At 36.6% G+C, this 26,911-nt stretch overlaps 1 protein-coding gene across 6 annotated transcripts in view; it reads right to left on the reverse strand.

The window, feature by feature from the left end:
• Positions 1–26,911, reverse strand: part of SLIT2 (slit guidance ligand 2) — a 265,859-nt gene that overhangs the window by 50,117 nt on the left and 188,831 nt on the right. For all 6 annotated transcript variants that reach the window (XM_017805302.1, XM_017805295.1, XM_017805287.1 and 3 more), the window contains exons 11-20: positions 26,347–26,418; positions 25,743–25,814; positions 23,760–23,903; positions 23,471–23,634; positions 19,090–19,240; positions 13,301–13,375; positions 7,778–7,921; positions 6,091–6,234; positions 4,770–4,936; positions 3,854–3,986 (exon numbers count right to left, since the gene is read on the reverse strand). In XM_017805302.1, coding sequence (XP_017660791.1) covers positions 3,854–3,986; positions 4,770–4,936; positions 6,091–6,234; positions 7,778–7,921; positions 13,301–13,375; positions 19,090–19,240; positions 23,471–23,634; positions 23,760–23,903; positions 25,743–25,814; positions 26,347–26,418 — 1,266 coding nt within the window. The remainder of the gene's footprint in view (positions 1–3,853; positions 3,987–4,769; positions 4,937–6,090; positions 6,235–7,777; positions 7,922–13,300; positions 13,376–19,089; positions 19,241–23,470; positions 23,635–23,759; positions 23,904–25,742; positions 25,815–26,346; positions 26,419–26,911) is intronic.

The following is a 26,911-nucleotide window of genomic DNA, read 5'->3' on the forward strand; positions in this document are numbered from 1 at the left end:
TTTACTTTTATTTTGAGCCTAATGTCTTTATGTGTGCTGCAACATCTTTGGAAACTTTTCTCTTAACTAAATGGATGAGCTGACACTCAGTTAAACTTAATGAAATAACCATCTACCTCTAATAGGAAAAGCTTTCTTTCTCTCCTTTTTTTTTTAATATATTTATTTTTTTTTTGTCCTTGGACTATGCCTTCTTAGGGCTGCTTGCCAAACCCAAAATACGTGTCCCAAGAAGTTTTATGGTTACACTATGTTAATGGCATCTCACAAATGGTGGTGAATAGAGCATGGGATCATATAATTAATTATAAAAAAACCAAACCAACTTTTAAACTTTTTGAAGAAGTAAGTATTGTGAGGAAATTCTTCTATGACAGATAAATTAGGTTATATTGCTTTAGCTTCATTAGAACAGAAGTACTACAAGTATCCACTTGCCTGATAAAAATTCCTCCTTGTTCAAAGGAAGCAACTATTAAGATATTTTATAAAACACATGAAAAATACATCTCAGAAGAGTTATGCATGCTAGTGAGCAAGAAGAATCAATTAGTATGCAACTGTTAACAGAAACCACCTCCATCATCCTCTTGAAAAATATGCTAAATTGCATGCTTAGATACTAATTAAAGCACACAAAATTGTACACAAATGAATTTTCAATCACAGGGTTCCACTTGCAATTCCAAAAGTATCTCTCTCTGGCTGCTTAGTTTTACATTGCATTGATGACCTTACATTGCCAAATTGTATTTACTATACCAGATTATATTCAATTAAGTAATCTTCTCTTTGAGAAAAAAAAATCAAAACCCACCAAAACCAAAACCTAATGCAGTAAGTTATAGGTTTATATAGCTGTATGCTAATTTGTGTTCTTAGCAATTTCATTTTATTAACAACTAATGCTTTTGGGATGCTATTATGCACCAGACTAATGGTGGAGAGACATCTCAGAATTTTCTACATAATACCAAACTGTAAAACAGTCATGTTTTTTGGTGTCACTTTAGTCACTTTTTTAGTAACTTAAGATACACAGTTATGATGTCTTCTGCAAAAGCACTACATTAACCAGGCATTATGAAACCTTATTAAATACTTGCCATATATAACACAAACCAACCTTTTTTCTCGTAAATAATTTTTTATCTATTTCTTTCAATATGTGACCTATCTGATCAAGATTCAAAACAATTGAATAATTCAATTTTTAGGTTTGTGTTTTCCCTTTCATAATGCATAAAAATTAACATCTAGTCTTATGAGTAGCTTATTCAGTTATTATCTTCAAACAATACAAGCTCTTTTTTATATCGGTGTTAATGTCCACCTGCATATTCAAATTATACGTTTCATAAAATGCAATCTTAAATATTTTTCTCACAGAAAAATGTATCAAAAGATTAATAAAATATCCCAGATTGTACATTGTATATTGTATTCCTTACTGCCTGTGCGTAAAGGAAAATTTTCTAGTATTTCAGTATTTTTGAAATATCACAAAACTATCATAATCACTGAATTACAGAATATCTTGAGTTGGAACGATCACAGAATCACAGAATTTTTACGGTTGGAAGGGACCTCTGGGGATCATCCAGTCCAATCCCCTGCCAAAGCAGGGACACCTAGAGCAGGTGACACAGGAACTCATCCAGGTGGGTTTCAAATGTCTCCAGAGAGGGAGACTCCACAACCTCCCAGGGCAGCCTGTTCCAGTGCTCTGCCACCCTCAATGTAAAGAAGTTCTTCCTCATGTTGTGGAAGAACTCATGTTGAGTTTTTGTGGTTTATTTACGGCCAGTGCTCCTTCTCCTGTCACTGGGCACCACTGGAAGAGTCTGGCACTATCCTCTTGACACCCACCTTTGAGATATTTGTATGTATCGATGAGATCCCCTCTCAAGTCTTCTCTAGACTAAACAGGCCCAGATCCTGCAGTCTCCCCTCATAAGAGAGATTTCCCAGACCCCTAAACATCTTAATGACCCTCTGCTGGAGACCAGAATTGAACACAATACTCCAAAAGTGGCCTCACATGGGTGGACTAGAGGGGGAGGATCACATCCCTCAACCTGCTGGCCACATTTTTCCCAATGCACTCCAGGATCATCGAGTCTAACTCCTGGTCCTGCACAGGACAGCCCCAAGAATCACACCATATGCTTGACAACATTGTCCAAATGCTTCTTGGACTCTGACAGGCTTGGTCCTGTGACCAGTTCCCTGGGGAGCTTGTTCCAGTGGTCAACCACCCTCTGGGTGAAGAACCTTTCTTCACCATAATTTTGCTTCCCACTGAAGTGAAACTGACAGGCTTGTAGTTATCAGGGTCTTGGTTACCAGGTTACCCTCTTGCCCTTCTCAAAAACTGGGACAACATTTTCCAGCTTCCAGTTGACTGGGACCTCTGCAGATTCCCAAGAACATTCAAAAATCACTGAGAGAGGCCTTGCAATGACATCAGCCAACTCTTTGAGTACTCTTGGATGAATCCCATCAGGACCTATAGATATATAGAGATCCAGCAGGAACAGCAAATCCTGTTCAAGTTTGGGGTTGGCAGGGAGTTAACTGTCCTCACAATCATGGTCCTCCAGCTCAGGGCACTGGGACTCTCAGAGCACATCACTGGTGTTGAAGACCAAAACGAAGAATGCATTTAACATCTCTGCTTTGTCTATGTCCCTGTTTGTAGGTGACCATCCACATCAAATAATGGGCCAGTGTTAGTTCTGGACTGGTTTTTGCTTTTGACATTTAAAAAAGCTCTTTTTATTGTCCACAACAGTACTGGCCAGTTTTAACTTTAATTTGGCTTTGGCTGCATCCATTTTCTTCCCACAGTGGTAAGGAGCACCTCTATATTCCTCCCATTTCACCTGACCTTTTTTCCACTGGACATCCACTTTACATTTTTGCCTTGTCTCCAGAAGATCCTTGCTTAGCCCAGGCAGCCTTCTGCCTCACCTACCTGACTTTTGATATTTTCCAAATGCTTGCTCTTTTGCTCTTAGCAGGTGGTACTTAAAAGTGACCAGCACTGATGAATTCCAGTACCTTCAAAAACATTTCCCATGGGGATCTTACTCACTAGTACCCTGAGCAGCCTGAAGTCTGATCTCCTCATATCCACAGCTGAAGTTTTGCTGGCACTTTTCCTTCTGTCAACAAAGATTTTAAACTCAACTGCTTCATGATCACTGCGGCCAAGATGGACACCAGCTGCACTTCACTCACAAGACTGTCTTATTAACAAGTAACAAATCAAGGAGAGCACCTTTCCTAGTCAGCTCCCTTAGTACCATAAAGCTATTGTCCAGGTGCTTTTGGAATCTTGTGGACCTGTTTGTGCCAGCTGTGTAGTATTCCCAGTTAACATCTGGCAACTTGAACTTCTTGATAAAGATGAAGGCTGTTGATTTAGAGGATTAGGGTGATTGACTGTTGACTTGGAGCTATAAAAGAAGTAACTTAGAGGTATAAAACCCACGTTCAATATGAAAGTTTATGAACACATTAATATATTGTTTTCTTTTTGCTTTTTTATGTAATTGAACTTCAGTCCGTAACCAGTGACCAGAGGTTAATCAGATTCACTGTTGTCCATAATTTAACCCATTTTAACATGATATCCACATTCAGCTATATGATGGTTCAGTGTTAATTCAAACTTAACCTCAAATTTCTCAAGATGATGTGAAAGTCTTTAAAAAGTGGTAGATTAACAAATTTCGACTCATCTACTGAATTCAATTCTTTGTTTCCTTTTCCCCTTATTCTTGAACCTGACAATATAAATCTGACACTTTCATAATTTTCATAAAAGGGAAAAAAGGGTGCCACTTACAGTTCAGTTACATCTTTTGGGATGCCTTTAGGCAAAGCTTTTAGGCCTTTGTTGCTGCAGCGAACTACTGTGTCCAGACAAGTACATTCTGCAGGACAGCGGGACAGTGGAGAGCAGCTATTGTCATCATTCCCTGGTTAATAAAAATGAACAGATGCTAAGCTTGCTAATAAATGTCACTTCAATATTAGCAATGATAGCCGACATGGATTTTCTTTAACTAAACATGTTATTTCTACATTATAATATCTCAAGGTAGGGAAAAAATTACATTAGCTCTGTAAAGCATTGCTCCAATAATTTACATTTCAGGTGATGCTTTACTTAGTACAATGCTGTTTTACTAGGAAAGAATGCTATTATATGGAAAAAAGTCATTAAAGAAAGAATAAAACCTGAAATGAAAGAAAATAAAATTAACAAACTATTAAAAACAGTCTCTTTAAAAAAAAAAACAGCCTTGAAAATTGCAAACTATTAATGCAGTAAATGGAAGCATGTGTGAGAAATGCAAGGTAGCAGCCTTATTTTTTCTTTATTAAGCATTAGTGAAGTCACAAGGTAGCCAAAATGTCATGTTATTTGATCAAACAACCTGAAAGCATGCTTGATTCAAGCATCAGCATTTGAAAATATTCTCATCTGAACTTTAACATTTGATCAGTTTTTTTGTATTGTTTCTAAATTATTATTTACAGTACTAAATATAGGCATGAAAAACTTCTGAAAGCATATATACAACAGCCTGTGCGTGCTGATCATACAAAAACGAGTGGAAGATATTTAAACTGATATAGAAACAGCACGGAATGCAGATGAAGTTCTTTAAAGCACAACTCTTTGGGATCTATGGGAATCATTACACTATACACATGAAAGCTGAAATTATAAAAGGTTCAAATATTAATTTTCTTACCATCATCACATGTAAAATCCTGAATTGCCACATCCTGGATAGGAATCTCTTTGAGGAAGTAGGGTTTTTGGCAGCGAGGGTTCCCCGTCACAATGCGTTTCTTCCTTAGCCAGTCTCCAAGCCACGCGAGATGGCAGTTGCAGTTGAAGGGATTGGCCAAGAGGTTTCTGAGAACCACAGGAAAGTTTACCTCAGGTGATACCATCTTTTCATCCTAAGCATTCTATTTTTATTTTCAAAAAGCTGAGCTTAAACTCTGTTCTTCAAACAGTACTATGTACAAACCATAGATGAAAGCTGTAATTTAGGCTCTGTGTGAGGAATCTTGATACAACTCATTTAGAAATAATTTAAAACTGTCAAAGACCTGAGTTCATGTCAAGCCACTCTGTACTGATAATGCAATAATTTCATATAGAGACGCAGGCTGATTACTTTACATTATTAGCTTTAACCTGACAACAGCTATTCCGTTAATTTACCATCTCAGGATTTCCATCTTTTATTTGCTCCAGAGAATAAGTTTCCTATCTGAAGTGACAGCTAAGTTGATTACATGCCAGTTACAAAAATGAATTTACTTCCAAAAGTCCAGTACTTTTGGCATCTCCTTACTTCAGCACACATCTATCAACAATTCTATTATCTATAAACATGTCATCCTTAATATGCAAAATTAGTCACCGGGTGCAAGGTGTCACTTTTTACGTAAAAAGGGGATTAAGTACTTTCCTGAATTATGCTACCTACAACCTGCATTTCTTTATTAAACTATGGCAGCTTTGCTCACTGTTTGCACTTAAATTACATCACATTTAAAGAAAAAAAGGGATTTTTTTAAATAGAAAATGAGACTGAAGGTTCATTATAAAACATGTATGAATTAAGATTCTCAGCAGGTCAAAGAAATTTAAGATAGTAATTGGGTGGCACAGGGCAGAAAGGCAGACAACATGGTGATTCAGCTAGCTGTGATTGTGCATTGCCTACCCAAAATGTGGTTTTCAACCCAGTTTCGGAGCAGTGGGCTTCTGCGAGGGGGGCGAGCAGGATGTTTTTCCTGCCTTCTCAGGCACTTCTGGAAACTAGTCTAATGCTGCATCACAGGGCACCATGAAAACATACTCTTAAAGTGCCCAAGACGGCCCAGACAATAAACTTTCCTAAAAATCCCTCTATAAACTCTTTTTCTTTTCCTTACCTTTAACTTTTTTTCCCCTTAACCACATGCTGCGAAATTATAGAGCAAATCATTAAGGGAAAGGCCCCCAAAATGTCAGAGATTTAAATTTGGCTACAGTAAAAGACGAATGTGACTTACAAGGTAGAGAGCGAATGCAGTGTGTCGAAGGAGCCGGGGGCCACGGTGGTGATCTGGTTGTCATACAGTGAGAGCAGACGGACAGAGCTCAGGCCCGTGAAGCTGTCGTTTCCCACACAGCTCACCCGGTTGCTCCTCAACATCCTGAGAAAGAAGGATCAGCATTTCTTAGTTTAGGCCAAACAGGGGCAGGAGCTGAAGTGGTTGCTGGAGCAAGGGCCAAGAGGAATGGGTTGCCACCAGTGAAGGGACCACAAGTGCAGTGACCCCTGTGCCACATGTCACCTCACTGAAAGGACTAGGTGCAGTGTGTGTGGAGGTGACTGGAAGACAGAAAGGTAGGTGGGTGGGTAGGTTTCACAGAGGCAAGGGGTGCTTCACAGAATCACAGAATGGGTAAGGTTAGAAAGGACCACCAGAGGTCATCTGGTCAAACCTCCCTGCTCAAGCAGGGTTCCCTAGAACATGTTACTCAGGACTGTGTCCAGATGGCTTTTGAGTATCTCCAGAGGAGACTCCACGATGCCCTTTGGCAACCTGTTCCAGTTTCCCCTAAGCATTTTTATTTTCAATACCAGAATCAATAATTATGGGTTTTTAACTGAAAAGAAATGAAACTTATTGAAATTCCCCAAATCAGACATACACATCTTCATGTTTCCAAGGCTAATGACTCCAGAACTGCTATGTATATAGAGCAGGAGCTTGTACCAGATGACCTCCTCCTGAGGCCCCTTTGACCTCACTTTTCTTAGGAAAATTCTAGAAACTACTTCTACTGCATTCTGAAGGATTTAATTTAAATGAAATCAGGTTAACCTGACTCCTCCTAAGCATGACTCTAAGGTTTAATACAAATTTCAGAATACTAAGTAAGAAATACCTATTCTAAAATCTCTAATTCCTATAAAACTTACGAGCTTTGAAGTTTGTTGTTCTCGTCTCTGTCCATCAAGAAAGAATAATTTTTCCCCATGCTCTTTTCTAAGATTAGCTGCTTTAAATAATTTTAGCAGCTTTTACTGCAAGGTATTTATTAAAAACACCTAATGTCTATGGACAGCTGAAGCCCCAAAGACCATTTAATTTTGGTTCTGCTCTGCAGATCAGAAGGACAGGATCTCTGAAAAAGGCCAAGAAGCTGTAGATTGTATAAACACCTATTTTTTTTGAGTGGAAAGAACTGAACTGCCTCATGGAAAGAATGAAATGAGTTCAAGCTATAGTGCTTTTAATCCTCCCTTCACTGTTGAAATGACATAAAAATTACTTAGGAGAGAATAATTTCCCACATTTCAATATCCATCTGAACAATTTTTTCCTCTAGCAAAATTCCCAGTAATGGTTGAGCTGATTTGAATCAGACTCCATTATGTAGAATGTGTAATTTCTGTGCAAAATTCTGTTACTTTGATGCAGATGATTATTCCCATTTCCACTTCTGAAGTTGGATGTTTACCCATTCTCAACTGTTTCGTCATTTTATAAGACTTATTATACCCATAATTAATAATCAACAAATTAATATAATATATAACTTCTTGCATAATAGGAACAAAACCTAAGATATGCTTAAATAATCCATAGTTAATTCTCCAAAATCAATTTTTTTAGGACATATAGAATATTACTTTCAAAAATACCTGGAAGAAAGTAAGAATAAAAACACCCAAATAATTACACTTACAGTGTTTTGAGACTTTCTAGTCCTTTGAACATTTTGTGTCGAACACTTTCCAAGCGGTTGCTGGTGAGTAATAGTTCATTCACACCAGAGGCTCCATCAAATGCCCCTTCTTCGATATCTGTAATCTTGTTATTGCTCAGGTTTCTATTACACATTAACAGAAACAGAGAAGAACATGTTTTCTTTTATAAATACCCTACATTAACTGTTAAATGCTGTAGACTGGGTGAAATTTCAAGACATTGAGTTAGAATCATAGAATCACTAAGGTTGAAAAAGACCTCCAAGATGATCAAATCCAACCTTGATGCAATAACCAAGTTATTGTATAAAAGCAACAAATATATCATTCAAATTCAAACCAATATTCTTCTAATTAAAGATTTTTAAAGCAATCTTTGGAAGATGTTTTTAAATAATGGCAATTACCCAGTCCATGCTGTTGCCACACAAGAACATTTTTTCATAATTTTGAATCTTGTCAGTAGCTGTATATTTTTTCAGGTCTCCAGTCTTTGTAGTATTTTTAGATGAATAAATAACAAAATGATACCACATGAATACAGCACAGCTAACCTCTCTGGTTTCTTTATTTTATCTCACTAGACAAATGTAAGAAATCAGTATAAACAGCAACATATGCAAATGAAATGTGCGAATGTAAACAGTACATGAAATGGTAATAATTTATGACATTAGTCAGAAAGGATTGTTTATAAGCAAGATAGTTCATTTATCTGCAATTTGCATGCAAAGTGGATAAAAATGTGGGAAAATGACCTAAAATACTGCCAAAATATTTAGTGTTTACTATTTCAGTTGAAATATGGAAATTACATCCCAAATGGGCAGTATCTGTACTATACATATACAAAAGCATACATACTCAACAACACACATTTTCTTAAATATTTTTCATGTCACATGAAACAAACAAAACAAAATGAGAATAACTATTTACATATATTACAGAAGTAGATATCTACACACTAAACAGTTATAATACACCAGTGATTTTTCAAAAGCTCTTAAAAACACTCTGAGACAATGCAAAAAGGAAGTGAAGCTAAAGACTTTATTTGAATTAATTGTGCTGGGAAGAAAATCAAACATGTTTTGATGCGATTTCTAGAACAGCATTTTAATCATCCAAAACAAGAAAGATACTATTTGTTAAAACAAAAATTCATATGCCTGTCAGAATGAATGGGTGCCTTTATCTAAGACATGGAAAACAAGGAGTTGTGGCTTAATCTTTAGTGCTGACTACTCTTTCTAGCCTAGCCGAAATTTATTGTACACCTTGTCTGTGATGAAGGATACAATCATAGAATCATAGAATCAGTTAGGTTGGATAGGACTTTTAAATATCATAAAGTCCAAGCATTTAACCCACCACTGCCAAGCCCCCCACAAAAACATGTCCCTAAGTCTTTTAAATCCCTCCAGGGATGGTGACTCTACCACTTTCCTGTGTGGCCTGTTCTAATGCTTGACAGCCCTTCCCATGGAGAAATATTTCCTAATATCCAATGTGACCTTCCCTGATGCAATCTGACATCATTTCCTCTCATCCTGTCACTTGTCTTGGGAGAAGAGGCCAACTCCCATCTCACTACTTTCAACCTCCTTTCAAGTAGTTGTAGAGAGTGATAAGGTCCCTCCCAAGCCTCCTTTGCTCCAGGCTAAAGAACGCCAATTTCCTAAGTTGCTCCTCATTGGACTTGGATTCCACACCCTTCAACAGTGTTGTTGCCCTTCTCTGGACTCACTACAGCACCTCAATGTATTTTTTGTAGAGAGGGGCCCAAAACAGAACACAATACTCAAGATGTGGCCTCACCAGTACCAAGTACAGAGGGCCAATCACTTCATCAGACCTGCTGGCCACATTATTTCTGATATAGGCCAGGATGGCATTGGCCTTCTTAACCACCTGGGCACATGGTGTTCACCTGGATGTTGACCAGTGCCTCCAGGTCCTTTTCTGATGGGTCATTTTCCAGCCACTCATCCCCAAGCCTGTAGCAATGCATGGGAATGTTGTGACCAAAGTGCAGGACCCGGCACGAGGACTTGTTGAGCCTATACCATTGGCCTCTGCCCATCAATGCAGCCTGTCCAGATCCCCCTGCAGAACCTTCCTGCCCTCCAGCAGATGAACACTCCTGCCCAGCTTGGTGTTGTCTGCAAACTTGCAGAGAGTGCATTTTATCTCTTTGTCCAGATAATCGATAAAGATATTAAACAGGACTGGCCCCAAAACTGAGCTCTGGAGAACACCACTTGTGACTGTCTGCCAACTGGATTTAACTCCATTCACTACCACTCTCTGGGCCTGGCCATCCAGCTGGTTTTTTACCCAGCAGAGTATACGTCCATCCAAGCCATAAGCAGCCTGTTTATCCAGGAGAATGCTGTGGGAAATGGTGTCAGAGGCTTTACTAAAGTCTAAGTAGATAACATCCACAATCATTGCTTTCATTTAGTTTCACAGTGGAGCTGTTCAGTCTTCTGTAAGGTGCTGCAGAAGACTGGAAGCAAGAAACTCATTATTTCTTATCTCAGCTGGCTTGTCCATGTCCTTAGTTTCCTAAAATCTTTTTTGCTCCTGGTGTAATACGGATACTACTTCACCCACTTCACGTAGATATTTTAAGGATTAATGTCGCATAGCTAATCTATGTTGCAGTGCATACACATGCTTTAGTAGTGAGGAACCGTCATATCAATGGAACATTTAGGCCTCAATTTTTCAATGTCATCTGTGCAGAAAGTCCTTTGCACCTATTTTGAACCTCCAGAAGAAATATGAGCTCCACAAAAACATAGAATTCACTCATATTGGTGTCTCTGTAGCATGAGTACCTCACTGCTTTCCAGTGATGCTTAAGTATTCACTGTATTAATCTCTGAATGAAAGAATGTTGTGACAACTGGTAACTATATTAGGAAGTTATAGAGCAGTACTATTAAAATAGTGAATCTTTCATTAACATTTTTTCAATTTTGTCAATTTTGTCCTTCCTCAAATAACCAGACTTCAAAGCCCTTGGGAGTTCCAGCAGACAGCTACACCGAGATTGATTAATACTCTTCCTTTTCTTTTGTCTTGAACATCTCCTCAACTTAAAAAAAATATTCTTAAATACTAAGAGCTCGTATATGTATAAATGTGGGTATAAATGTGTATATGTATGCATGTGTATGTATGACACATCAAGTTTTTTATTAATTTCATAGGACCATACAATCACGGAACAGTTTGGGGAAGGGACCTTAAATATCATTTAGTTCCAACTCCTCTGCAGGGCCATCTTTCACCAGACCAGGTTGCTCAGGGCCCCATCCAACCTTGTCCTCAACACTTTCAGGGATGGGGCATCCACAATTTCTCTGAGCAACCTTTTCCAGTGCCTCATCACCCTCAGAGTAAAGAATTTCTTTCTGATATCTAATCTAAACATACTGTCTTTGAGTTTAAACCCATTCCCCCTTGTCCTATCACGATATGCCCTTGTAAAAAGTCCCTCTCCATCTTTGTTGTAGGCTCCCTTCAGGTACTGCAACACCACAATTAGGTCACCCTGCAGCCTTCTCTTCTCCAGGTTGAACAAAACTAATTCTGTCAGCCCTTCCTCATAGGAGATGTTCTCCATCCTCGCTAATCATCTTGGTGGCCCTTTTCTGGACTTGTAACAGGTTCATGTCCTATCTGTGCTGGGGACCCCACAGCTGGATGCAGTACGCCACACGAGGTTTCACCAAAGTGAGGTAGAGGGGCAGAATCACATCCCTTGACCTAATGGCCACACTGCTTTGATGTAGCTCAGGATATGAAAGCTTCTGGACTGCAAGCGCACATTGCTGGCTCATGTCGAGCTTCTGATCAATCAATATCCCTTTTGATTTGTTCATCCCCCAGCCTGTACTGATACTGGGAGTTGCCTTGACCCAGGTGCAGCACCTTCCACTTGGTCTTGTTAAACCTCATGAGATTCCCAGGGACTCATTTCTTGACCTTGCCCAGGTCCCTCTGGATGGCATCCCATCCTTCAGGTGTGTTAAGTGCACCACTCAACTTGGTGTCATCTGAAAGCATGCTCAGGGTGCACTCAATCCCCTTGTCTATGTCATTGATGAAGACACTAAAAAGCACTGATTCCAGTATGGACCCTGAGGGACACGATTAGTCATTGATGTCCATGTCCACTAAGCCATTGACCACTATCCTCTGGAAGCCATAGTCCAAACAATTTCTCATCCATCTAACAGTCCATCATTGAATTCATCTCCCTCCAATTTAGAGAGAAGGATGCTGTGGGGGACCATGTCAATGGCTTTACAGAAATCCAGATAAATGCCATCTGTACCCCTTCCCTTGTCCATAGATTCTTCATATTGATACTTGATATTTCAAAAGTACACTACAGCTGTAAAAAGTGCCAATCTGAGATTCCTAGAGAATGAAGAAAGCTGGGTATCTACTGTATAGAACCAGAACGTTGTTGTGCCAGACATTCCTATATTCTTTTTTTTTTAAGCATCTAAGCCCAATCCAAAGTGGCAAGGTGTACTCAAGTGGAGAGGTCAAAAGCAAGTTCATTTTTTGGTTTCACATTGTTGGGGTTTTTTTAAACTTTTAATCTAAAAAATCAGTAAAAAGTATTTAACTAATTGTGATCATGACAGCTGCCAGCAAGGATCTGTATAAGTTTAACAATAGTTTAAGTAATACTATTGCTCCCCTTGAGATTTTGGTCACTAGTAATTTAGACTAGTCTTTTACAAATGGCAGTCACTTGGTTACTACAAAGCAGTCATCATTAAACTGATCTATTTTTACTTGCATTTTTCTTCACTTACTATTTATGTTTGGATTTAATCCTGAAAAGATTGAGCACAGAGTCACTAAGTCTATCTAAATCATCTACTCTCAAATATGTCTTTTATATAAGCTAAAGAAAGCTTTTCATAGATTTATTTTTAGTAACAACTGCAACTGGTAAGATTATAAACTCCTCTTAGAACATTAACTGTTAACATGGACATACAATGATGAGCTATCAAACCATTTTTTCTTAGTCATTTTAATTTTGATATCCCTCTCACCTAATGACAGTTTAATGAAGCACAGAATCAAAGGCATGGCTTTAATGTGCTGAAAGAGGCAAAACTGTCTGGTTAGGGAGTAATACAGGAAGTTACAAAAGATTACTGGAATCTTTTTTAAGCAGCTTATACTGCAAGCTCCCTGCTGTGGCTGCATAACAGACCAGCTGGCTGGACACTGCTGCGAAGGTGCCGGAGCCATACACCATGAGAAGTTGTTGCTGGCAGTGCCTAGTCCCATAGAGAAGAGCTGCCAACTCTGACCTACCTCAGTGATTAATTTAAACCCATTCTTGATTTTCAATTAGAATATACTGAATCTTTTGTAGATAAAAACTAAGAAAGGTGGAGAGACACAGCGAGGAGCTAACATGCTGTCTGAATAGACAAGGTCACTGAAGTTGCACTTACATTTTACGGAGCTGAGGAAGTTTCTTAAAGATTCCAGTAGCTTCCAGGACTGAAAATTCATTGTTATTTAGTCGCCTAAAAGAAATTACATCAATTTCAGAAACAATTATTCAGGCATGGGTACAGAATGTTCTACATTAGCTGAACTTTTCAGATTGGTTTCACTGAATAGCTGGTGTTTAACTGGTAGATGAAGAACAATTTCTTATATACTGACATTTCTAATTCTGATAATTCCTGTGAATGAATATTCTCATTCCTGCGAATGAACTTTCTCATTAGTTAAACTTAGGCATACGTAAGACCTTTTAATAGCCTGATCACAAAATATTATACAACTAAAACCACAGAGAAATATAAGATGATGTTTTTAATTTTGCAAACAAAAATGTAACTAAGGAAGGGTTCCATGGCAACTTATAAATAAAAATCTTTTAGAAGGACATGTAAACCACTGAAGATTAGTTTTCTGTTCTTTAAAGGATATCAGGTGGGGTCTGCCAGACATCTGGACGTACTCATAGAACACTGTTTACAAGAATGAAATAATTACTCAATGCTTCTTCTGAATAGGGAATGAAACACACTGCACAGGTCTTCAAGAATTTAAAAACCACTTCTCTTACCATAGTTTATCTACATGCCACTACGGCTGCACACATACATAGCTTAAGAAAGCATTAAATGCTGATTTTTAACACTATAGGAAGGTATACAATGAGAGCAACAAATACTAGCTGGATATTTATCTTTCCTACACAGGTAACAAGGCTGTTCCAGCATGGTATACTTCAGCAGCTGCTAGGTTAGGGGACTATATAAATTTCAAAAAATATCTCCATTGACCCAGTACTCCCTATTTCCTCTCTTGAAAAGAAAACGGAAATTATGAGTCTTAGGTACTTTATATTTTAATGGAGCCATCTTATTAAGGAAAGGAGTCTGTCCACCTTTAATTTTAAGATCTTAAATAGGAAGAAAGAGATGTGACTGACAAGATCACTGTGAAATGAAATTCAGCATAATTCTAAACCCAGAATGCTTTTCAGAATTGCCTTATTGCAAGGTAAGATTAAAAAGTACCTAGAAAATAAAGGAAAGCTGTTTGATCATCCTTCCCTCCTGTTCATTCTCAGTGATAGCCAGAAGGGAAATGAAGGTTGTAAATCTGTACAATAGTTTCAACGTGGAACCAAATCGAGAGAAGACAGTTTTCTGGACATACACAAAATGTTTGTGTAGCACACCAAACTACAAGGAACATGAATTTCAAAAGATGTTACCACCTCTGAAAATCAGCTGAATGACTTATTGTGATTTTTAGTGGGACCATACAAAGTAATTCTTGCATACTGTCAATCAACAAACTTACTTCTCCACTGTAAATAGCCTTTTTTTCCCGGTCCATGAACAACAGAAGCAGAATTTTATAAATGCTGACATTTTCACATACTTTTCAACTGCTATATCATCTAGCAGAATGACTTGTTAATGAAAACATTTACTGGTTCTAATACTACTTGCTGTACTGCAAACATCTCTGACCTCATTGAAAACATATTAAAAGCAATTTACTTTGTCTCTCTCTCAAGTTTCTTTCACATAAATGCATTCAACTTTTTTAGTTTTTTTTTTCTCAGAAGTCGTCTTTTTTAGATGATTCTCCTTGAATTTTTTTCTAAGTGATTCATCTTGAAAAGTGAAGCCCTTGACACAGTATTCCAGCTGATATTTTACTATTGCTATGTAGAGTAAAATAATTATTTTGTATAATTTACATACTACATTGCTATAAGTATATCCCAGATCGAAATTTGCAGTAGTTCCCAAAAGCACTCCTTCACCTTTAACATACACGACAACATCACTATAGCCTTTTATCTTGAACTCCGTATTGGTTATTCCTCAGTCTTTTATTTCCAGGGCTAAATAATCCTACATAATGTCATAGGTAGATTTTTAAATTTTTATTCTATTTAAATTTCATTTATTCTATTTAAATTAGTTCACACATAATGGAAACAAAATTATTAAAGATAAATAGAAAATTAACAGATGGGATGAGATCTCTCTTATGGATTTTAATATCAGTATTTTTTTAGCCTAGTGCTCTTCACCACTAAAGACAATAACTATAGTTGTTACCTGTCCATCACTGGATCATGAAAGTGATCTTAAAATTACTTTTATCTGGTTTATTCAAAGAAAAGTACTGAAACACCATCCTCAAAACAAAAAAGTAAACAAAGAAGAATTTCACAATGATACCTACATATTCTGTTTGGTTTATTTGATGCTTTTTCCTCTTTTAGTAACACAATGGCTAAGATACTTGCACGTTTTCATACAATAGGTGATCCTCCTGGAAGGCTATATACTGCAGTGATATTCATGCTTTTCAAAACAGTCATGTTTGGTTATCAACTATTGTAAAATCATTATAAAAATTCAACATATAAGATTGAAATTATTTTTATTTAGCTTTCTTCCTGGGGACTCTTGTTTGAGTGGTTCATCAACACTTCCGGAATTTTCCTATAGATTAGAATGCTACCTGAAAAAGATTTTATTTCTGGGGTACAATTACAGACTTGTACTTTATATCAAATACTTCATTAGCAGATTAGACAGATCCTTCACTGGTTTTCTGGAAGACTGCGAGCAAGTGACAAAATATGAAGTTAGAACAGCAATTGGTTTATTTATAATTTTTTTCACTTTTACAATTAACTATATGCCTTGAACTATATTATTATTTTTAGATTTTTTAAAAAAGCAACTAACTTGAAGAAATACTGGGGTTTTTTTTGTGCTATTACTACTGTTGTAATATAAACAACGAATACCTTTTTCCTCACTTTTGATCTTTATTTTCAAGCTGAGACTCAGCTCTAAACACCACTCTGTAGAAATTAATCTAGCTTTCCTCATCACTGTTATAGATGCATCAATGTAATTTGACTCTAACAAGTATCTTTATCTCAAATGTGATAGCTAAAAGAAAAGAAAGACTAACTAGCTGCTGTTCTCATATACATGCCAGTAAATACTGTGAACTGGACATCACAGAGTGGTCCTAGAACTAGACTGGAAAGTTGCAAGAGGAACATCAAAGGCAGTGTACCAAAGACCAGGAATAACAGGAGGAAAAAAGAAAAAGAGCTGTAACTTTTGTATCAGTGAGGCAAATACCAAAAGAGTGTATTTGGCTAGAGCAAATGGATTTTAGCAGAAGTAAAAAAATGCAGAAATAATTTCTCTACCCTCTCTAGAATATTTGTAGTGCTATTGAAATTTTTATTACATCAAATGACTTGAAGAACAATTTGTGCAGCCTATCAAGTAGAAGGCTGAAAAATGACTTTGTTACATTTAACACCATCTTACTTGGATAAAGTGCTACATACAGAAAAGATCTTTTTAATGGCAAAAAATATAAAGAAAGCAATGATGAAAACTGAAGGGAAGCAGATTCTCTCTTGAAGTAAAAGTTCCTATTTTAAAAGATTTTAACAGAAGTGAAAGGAGATAATTAACTTCTGTAAAGTCTCAGGGAAATGGTGGATTTTTAAATCCACTAACACCTTCAAACAAGAATGAGTATTTTCTGAAAAAGTGCTGCAACCAAACATGAATTATACTTCAGTCAAAAAAAAATTTGTTGACTGAAATTTGAGTGTTTAGGATACACAGAAGATGACGCTTGATTATTTAATTGTTCCTTCTGAATTTAATAGGTAGGAATCATAATTATAGAAAGAAAACACTTGACAGTTTATCTTCCACACGTAAAAAAATGAATACAAAAAACAACAACTAAAATGTTAAATTAAGATTATTATTTTGTCAGAAAAGAGAGAATTAAACATGATTGCTCCTAAAAATCAAGACAATGCATGCTTGCCACTTCAACAACTCCATTTCTCATCTCTTCGTTCAGTAACTATCACTTATAGAAACACTACTTTATGATCTCATCCTATATGTTAACCCGTTACCTAATCCATCAGCTTTTACTCTTAAATTAATTTTATCTTAAAGTATAGGATAACATAAAATGTATTTCTCCACTGGAGTCGATCTCCCTTCACCCAAGACTCTATCAATTTTCTCTTCTGATTGTAATTCTCAGATTTTTAGTAAGAACATGCCATGGTTTATCTCTTGCCAGACACCAAGCACCACACAGTCACTCACTCCTCCACCAGGAGGACTGGGGAGACAACCAGATGGGTGAAAATGAGCAAACTTGTGGGTTGAGATAAATGCAGTTTAATAGGGAAAAAAAAAAAGCCTTATACACAAACAAAGCAAAAAAGAAATTAATTCACTTCTTCCCACTGGCAGGTGGTGTTCATGTTATGCCCCATCACGCATAACATGCAAGACAGACTCCAGCACTGCAAATGTCACCCCCCACCCCTTTTTATATACTGAGCATGATGTCATATGGTCTGGAATATCCCTCTGGCCAGTTTGGGTCACCTGTCCTGGCTGTGCCTCCTCGCAGCCTCACATGCAACCCCCAACTTCCTTGCCAGCATGGAAGCACAAAAAGCAGTAAAGGCCCTGGCTCTGTGTAAGCCCTGCTCAGCAATAAAAAAAACCCATCTCTATATTATTCACCCTGTGTTCAGTACAAATCCAAAACATAAACCCATACTATCCGCTGTGAAGAAAATTAACTCTACCCCAGCCAAAACCAGCACAGAAAGTAACCCTGAAGTTCAATTCCTTCTTCAGCTCAGAGACAGACAAAAAGCTCCATCTCTGTTTTAAAAATATTTGTTTTAAATTCCTTTTCCTGTCAAGATATTCAAAATACTTAACAATGGTCTCACTATTTCCTACCTTCACTGCTGTACTGTTGCTTTGATGCCACTTGTATACTGATTGTCTTTTAAGAGGTGTGTCATCCTGTTGCTCATCTCACCCCTGTGAGTTACAAGTTACAGCTTGATCACGGTACTCCTGTCTCCACATCTCTGTTTTACTACATTAAATCAAAGGCCCCCTCTCGTCCCTCAACATTCTGCCTTGTTCTTTAAACTGAATCTCCTACGAAAACCAGCTATTTCCTTCCCCCTTTGCTCTGCAATGACAGCCACTTTTCATCTACCTTTCCACTGATCCTTCAAGCATCTCTGCATTCCCTTTCATACTATGCTTTGCACATGGGAAAACCTTGTAAAGTTGTCTTAATTTTATCTTTCACTCCTTCCTTGAAGATCACTTCAGTTGTAATGCCTACAAATCATTCCCATATGGCACTTATTAAGCAAGTAATAACTTGTGATTTCTGCCCATTCTGTTCATTATACTATTATCTCATCTTCTTAAACCAACACTGTTCTGTTTGTCTGCTTTATCTTTCTCTGGCCTCTTGCCTGACACATGTAATGTGTACTTTGCATAAGAAGAATCAGCTCTGTCTTCTGAAACACCCAGGTAGCTCTTTTTAAGACTGACCCCTTTGGTTTCTGGATGTCCTACTTTCTCTTGCAGTTAAAGTTAAAAGCAAAATAAACCCTACTACCTCTCAGAAAAACTGAAGTGGGTAGCTCAGATCCTTAAAGAACTAGAAATACAGAATAGTTACTTGATTTATTTATCGTGGGTTTTTAAGGCTACATGGTACTGAAATGATGCATAAATAATTTTTATGAATATTTAGTCCTTAGAAGGGCACCACAGAGGTTATTTTGCCATTCAAAAAAGTAAAACTGTGGTTTGAAAATTTTAGTTAGTTTTTCCATAATAAACAATGCTTTATTATGGGTTCAACTTACAACTCTGCTGTGTACTGGGGGATGTGATCAGGAATTTTGTTGAGTTTCTGATTGGAGCAGTCCACTGTGGTCCCTTCACAGCGACATTTCTCAGGGCAAGCCAAATCTGCAAAGCAGTCTCCACTTAATTTGGATCTGTAATCCTCAGTGCCTGTAGAAGATTCAAGTCAAAACACAGATATTAAGTCAATAAAGTATATGATTTACTGCTTGTGAGAAGGTTGAAAAGATTTCTGCAATGCAGATAATGGTGGGCAACTTGGGAAATGCATGATAAACTTTGTGATACTGAACAGACACAAGGGCTTCAAGAGAGGGTTAAATATAGGGACTTTAGATATGCTGGAAAAAGAAACTGAGACCAACTTCACGTAACGGGATAACAATAACTTGAGCTTTTCACAGCTGTACTTTCTGCTGATTATGTTGTCAGCCAATCTAGCCTTGTTTATAGCTAATCACACAAATGCCAGTGATTCTTTTAGAATTTATTTTCTTTCTCTGTATCAAGAATAAATAGATCCTGAATGCCACCTTTTCTCTTTCTCTGGTTACAAATTTGTATTGTTGACTGGACTTCATTAACCTCTGTGATTTTTTTTTTAATAGTCCCGATACTCCATATCAACTCAACACAAAAGATTGAAAGCCCTGTTTTCAACTTTAATTTAAAAAATATGTGATCCTGACTTAAGCCTCAGCAGCTTGCCATGCTGTAGAAAGCTGCGTGACGTTCCATGGTGCTTGACAGAACCATGTTTTACTCATACCTCACAACCACATGGTTAGATCAAGCACAACAGAAAATCTCGCTACGTTATCAAAACTGCATCCATTAGGCCAAGGATAAGAGGAAGGGAAAAGAGGAAGGAGTAGGTATAAGTTACAGAAATATTTGAAGTTTAATACTTGCTTACATGACATGGCATTCTTATTACTGAATGTCCAGTGCCACAGTAACAGTATCACTGTCACAGATTAAATAAAAATNAAAAAAAAAAAAGGACCACATTGAAAGTTTCCTCCACCATTTCCCAGAGTCACTCAAAGAAAACATCCTAAACATATCAGGAAAAAACATCCAGTAAGGAACTGAGGGTGGGTGACAAAGAAAACAAAGAGAAGCTGAAAGGACCTGTGGGTTCTTCTTGGACAAAGGTGAAAAGACTGAGACTAGTAGAAGGTGCATCAGGGCTGGGAGGTACACTGTGATTTAGCTCAGACACTGAACTTTACTTACAGCCAAAATGGTGAACTCCTGCAAAAGTAAAGATAGCCAAGAAGGAAAGAAAGACAGAGTAATCCCAATTAAGACAAAAACATGAACTAATCTCTCATGTTCTCTATTCAACTTTAGTTTGACTAGAAGAAGATACTAAGGGGTATGGTCTTCAGCAGAGAGAAAAAATAATTCATTTTAGTGGCATTTAAAAATGAAGATAAGATTGGGGTTTATTACAGATTTTATATAGGAGGAGGATGATGATGCCTCCCATGAATTATTCTTCAGTATTTTGAATGCATTCTTTAAAAGCCGCTCCTTTAACATATATACATGCTATGCCACTTAAATCCTTACTAAACCAAACAAACATAGGAGAAACAGATTACTCAGGGGAGGAAAAAACCCCACCAACAGCCATCACATATTATGATTTCTAGCACTTGTAACTCTCGTACCAATACACATGATAAAACTAGCATAGAGTATTTCTATGAGCTAGCAGATAAATGGTATTTTTTCAAAAAATTGATTTAATACTTCTATAACCTTTATTCTTCCAAATGACTATAACAAAGTTCTACTAAGACTTCACAGTGTCTGCAAAGCAGGATCTCTCAATGAAATATTAAAAAAAAAAAATAAGTTTTTTAAGAAATGCTAAGATTATTTGATACTATTTATTTAAGTATAGTGTTTCTAGCACTTTGAAATACCCAGTAAACAAGGCTACAAAATATGACTTTTTTCTTCCAGCACCCAGAGTCCATGACTGTTAGCAGTTTGAAGCAAACAACTAAAATATTCAGGGATAAGGCCTTCAACAACTAAAATACTTTTAGGCAGCATCTTCCTGATAACCTGACTGAAAGAGAAAGCACAAAAGCTGTATTTCAAGAAGCACTTTTTGATTAATTAATTCTTTTTCTTCCTTTTTTTTTTTCTCCAGGAATAGCATATCTTAAAGGATATGTAAACAAACCTAATGGCATGTGTGGCCATAATATAAACAGGATGTGAAGACATTTGCTGGCAAGAAAACACTTCTAATGTACAGACAAAAGTTGTGCTGGCAAGGTTGAGTAGAAGTCACTCTGTGGCAGGAATACAGCTGTTCTACTCATTAAAGAATTGAGTGGTACTACAGGTTTGAGAAATTGAATCCCCCTGTTTTATGCTGCTTTAAAACACATTTTCACGGCTGCCAGTGCTGACAAATTGCTGCCTTATTTTGTATTTCATTTTGTCTTTTCTTCATATTCAAACCAACGTATTAGTATAAGGGCATGAAGAACTTCACATGATTGCTGCAAATTTAAGTGATACATCACACAGCGTTTGTTAAACATACCAGCTAAAGAGGCAACGACTGCAGAATAACCGTCTACCTGTAGTACTTGAAAGAACAAGTTCACTGGTGTCAAAATCAATTATTGTATATATCTTTCTAGATCTTAAACTATGGTAGAAAACCCTGATTGAAAATCACATCCTGTAATTCATCAATAGATGTGTTATTCCCTTGTTTATTTTGTCAATCATTCATAATCTTTTATGAATATAACATAGGTGAATTTTTTTCTATTAAGAAATCAGTGCACACACTGACAAGCAAGGTAAAATAAAGAAAGATACATATTTCAAAGAGGTAGGGCCAACATCAGTAAATCTTTGGTAAAAATATCATAGACTTATTGTAGCTTAAAGCAGTGTGTAAATTACTGTTTCATCCCAACTCTAAAGTCATATTTTCTTTAATGGAAAGCATTTCTGATTCACTCTATGCATGTGACCACAGAATGCATCTAATTAAGAATATCAGCTTTCTTTTCCAAGCATTCCACTGTGATTTCCTAAACACGAGGAGGTGAGCAAGCAGTAGCTGCAGCCAGTGTAGAGCATGAAAGCAAGGCAAGAAAATGTTAATTTGTAAAATGTTTGGTTTTTTAAAGTCGTGCTAGCTCTTTGATGGCAGCATGGTTTCCTGTGTTTAAAAGCAGCTCAGGAGCTACATTTAAAAACAGTAGCGGCAGAAAGGCAAGGTACAAGGTAAGTAAAGGTATCAATTAAAATATGAACTAGCAGGTGCAATCTTCTAAATACTTCAAGTATAGGTATAATTTTGGTAGGTTGTGTGCAAATTTGTGAGACAAAAAAGGTAAATGGAGCTGCATGCTAAGCTCTTATATTCAGAAAACAGAACTACTAGTATTCTACAAAGGAAAACTACATGTAGCTACAGGTATTGACTAATGTTAATACACATGCATCAGTTTCCTAAAAGCTATAACAAACTTTGCTTTTAGGGGGAAAGGGAGAGAATATCTGCAGTTAGTCAATCTTCCTGCAGAGCCAAACCTACCTGGAATGAAATACTGTTCTTTAGCTAAATAAAGACAAAAAAAAAAAATAGAAGATGCACCTGAATGTCAGCAAGCAAAGAATGAGTTTTATTATGAGTTTTATTAGGTTAAGTATGGACTGCAGTTAACTACAGATAATTAAGTGAAAAAAGGTGTATTCACAATGAGAACTGATAAACAACAAAGTGTGAATAGTCATAAATATATCCGGAACATGGATAACAAACAGTTTTCATCTGGTATTTGCACTTGAGATTGAATAAATTGTAGAATGTGAAATGCACCTGGAACAGCTGGATACCATATGACAAAAGTTAGGATTTAAATAAATGTAAGTAGGAAATGGAATAAGATTAGAAAAAGAAAACAGTAAATTTCAGTATGAGGCAAGCTCCCTGTATAAAATTAATATGTCATGTTTCCGTATTTAGCTTCGGAATTTTTAGATCTTTTGCATATTCCAGAGGCTTGTGGAAATTTTACAGAATGATTTATGTTGGTGATACTTGTAGTGAATAACTTTAGCATTTCATTCTGAAGTTTTAAATATTGCATTTATTTTGTTAGATTTAATGCTACTCAGGAATAGTGCCAAATGTGTTAAGTACAATAATGTTCCGTGATCCAATAGTCTATGACTTCCATGATTTCCCTCCCTTCAGTCAACGAACTAAAAAAGATTCTGCAATGTTTAATAATTCCATAGAGAGCCAGCTGGCTTCATTGGAACTTCTATAACCACCTCTTTTTTTTTTTACCAATAAAGGAAAAATAGCAGCTGAACTAAGAAAATTACCTGAGCAGCGGAATTTCTTGCTTTTGATCTGGCCGATCCTTTTGTTTGCCAGACGGCGGGGGCTGGTGCAACGGGCACCACTGGTCTCAATGGGGTTTGTATGAAGATAATCCGCCAGCCACTTCAGATGGCAGTCACAGATAAATGGGTTCTGAGCCAAATGCCTTTCATGAAGAAAAAAACAATAATTTCACTCATTATTTCCCTTTGGTCCTAGTAGTATCCAATGCTTTTACTGCATTTTATATGAAGTCATACTAAAGACAACCATAAACAAGAGCATACATACAAGGTCTGAATCGCACGTAGGGGTGAGAAGGTGCCTTTTGCAATGGTCTGAAGCTTGTTGTCATACAAAGAAAGCAGATTCAAATTGTGCAGATCTTGAAATGCATCAACTCGCAGGCAATTGATCTTGTTGGCATTCAATAATCTGTTTAATGGAAGACAATTATAAAATTGAAAGAACTCGCTTCATGTCGCAGCTTCAGCGTTTTTCACAGATAAGTCTTTCTGCACCTTTGTAACCAGAACGGGAGATGTAGTAACAAATAATAATTGACAATGACATAAGGCACTTCAGTGAATTGAAATGTCTTATTTAACTGATGTGTATTCCTATCTATTTGCACCTTGGAGTTGAAATGTGTATATTTATTCAGCTAAAATCACATTTCTTGTATGTACTGGAAGAATGTGTGTGTGTGGTATTTGTGCAAAGAAATAAGCCTAAAAAATCAAGTATATGCAAGGAAAACTAGTTCCTTTTGCCAAACAAATAAACAAACAAAAAAGGAACTGAACACTGTGTTCATGAGCTGGAAGAGATGTGCAGTGGCACTTTTAATTATATGTTACTAATCAGCATGCTGCCGCATTAACAGAGTTGTAGTAAAAACTGGTGGTATGGAATATATCCAAATCTGTCTTGGATCCTTTTTCTTCTCCATCTTCAAAGGGAACCTTTTCTTCCTTGTACCTCCCAGACTTTTAATGATAAAATAAACAAGCCAATCTAAACCAACTCCTTTTGAAGAGAAAAAAAAAGTCATTCAACCACATGCATTTTTATAACCAAATATTTTTTACTTTTTTCCATTTTGAGCCAGAAATGGTGGATTTGAACCCTAATGCCCTGAAAAGAAGTATCACCACAATGTAGAAATTTACTTAGACTGAAATGTAAGCTATGGACATTTTTTTAATACAGAATAGACAGCAGCTTGGAAAGGTCTCTTCCCCCCTCCCTTTTTTTTTCACCAAATCAAAAATATATCACTAAAACATCTTTAAAGGAAAACAGGAAAGCATACCACCCCCGCCCACTACTATACTACTTTGTGACTAAAATAAAACAAAATGCAAACCTCTAGGTGGTGCTAGAACTTGCATATTTTTAATATCTATTTTCTGTTTTGCCATCTTCAATTTGTTGTTAATAACAGACATTTTGCCAACCACTGCACTGTGAAGTCTGGGCATTAAATAATTCTAAACAAGTGGGAAGAATTTTTAAATTCTTTAAGTATACTCTTTAACTAGACAAGTTAGTTTGCCTGGGACAACTTCTTCCGAAAACACCACTGTTGTTTTACAGTCTATTGCACAAATTTCTTTTACACAGTACAACTACCACACAGCCTCTTCTGCTACTTATTGACAATATTTGATAAACACATCACCATGACATTCTTTGTTCCAGTATTAAATCTAAAGAGCGATCGTTTATAAGATTACACATGGAAATTTCCAAAGTGCTAAAGGAAATAGCAGCTGGAGTTCAGAGTCGAAGACTTGTACAGTGTCAGAAAACATTAAGTCATCAATGAAACTGTGGTGCAATGCTGTTCTTCATGGATACAATTAGAAATACAATTATATAGCATTTCTACTACCTATTTTCTCTTTATAAAACACACAAATATTCCTTCTATGGTTCCCACACATCTTTATACATGCTATTTGTTCTTCACAAGGCAAGACAGTATCGTAGGTATCTTATGTGTTTTATCCTTACAAGTTACACACAAGAGAATAATTTAATTTTAATTATTTTAGGCTGAGACATTAACTGATATGATCACATTTGTGGGCAAATGGCAAGTTGGCCTACAACAGTCTTGACTCCTTTGGCTTTAACATAATTTGGTTTTACTATACTTTGATCTTACATATAGGATTTCCTGCTAGTTCTTCTTCAGGTATAAATCTCTTGTGATGTTTACCTTTTGAATGATCCCAAAATAGAATAAATATTAAAAAAAATACTCACAGCAACTGCAGAGAAAATAGTCCTTCAAATAGGCCCTTTGGAAGTTCTGTAATTTTATTGCCATAGAGGACTCTGTACCAGGAAATAAAGCAAACAAAGCCACCGTTATGAAAGGCATATGCTATGGGATTTTGACTTTAAGAATAAAGTAATTTCCATTTTCCTGAAAGGATTTTAACAGCAACCACTTGATACTTGGAATATCCTTGTGGTTCTGTGAGGCAGCAAGATCACACATTTTCCCAAAAGGTGTAGAGCCCAAAGGGCTCTCTGCAGAATCAGCACCTCACTGCTTACAGCGTTCCCAAGGGACCTTGGTAAGTGGATTTGCTGTTTGCAAGAACAACTAACTGAGGAATTAAAGACATTTGGTTTTGTTCAGCTCTATGCCACATTATAAATGACATATTTAAAAAAACCCTATATATTTCTAGTGTCAAGCTGTGACAATATTTAACTATCACTAACATTCTGAAATGATTTTTACAACTTTCAGAATTGATTGAATTAATAGGAAAATTTTGCAGAGTCAAAAAGCCAAAATAATTTCACTACAGGAATAAGGGGAAATTTCCTTCTGTTTACAGGTCAAAGAGATACCTACAGTGAATTGAGTGAACGTAAGCCCTGGAAAGCATCTGGAGCTGCTTCAGAGATCTGGTTATTGCTCAGGTCACTGAAAAAATGAAATTTGACTCAATTAATTCAAGCTATTTTCAAAATAGCAAACATTAAGATAATATGTAATTAGAGTTAAGCACGGATGGGAGAGAGAAATTAAAATATTTACATGAGACACTGCCAAAAATTTTAATATAAAACCACTAAAATTGCCAGTACACTGAAACAAAATGCATGGTTGAAAACAGATCTTTCAAATGCTTGAAAAAACGCTTTTCCTAGTTGTTTGAGTACATTTTATAAAGAATTCTCTGCTTGCTATGGCCACAGGACTACCCAGCCTCAAAAATAATCTGTAATTTTCCTCATTATTTATTTTTTAATAGAATTTTCACTGCAGTAGTATATTGCTTCTATGCAGAACCACATTAAACAATTTCAATACTTGATAAAAAAACAATTATTATTAATATGACAGATATATTCTTAATAATCAGGCTACCATATCAGTTAACCTTCTAGCAGTCAAACTTTCTTAAGTGCTCACA

Source organism: Lepidothrix coronata, unplaced genomic scaffold (genome assembly GCF_001604755.1).
Source record: "Lepidothrix coronata isolate B3197 unplaced genomic scaffold, Lepidothrix_coronata-1.0 Scaffold0, whole genome shotgun sequence".
NCBI lineage: Eukaryota > Metazoa > Chordata > Aves > Passeriformes > Pipridae > Lepidothrix > Lepidothrix coronata.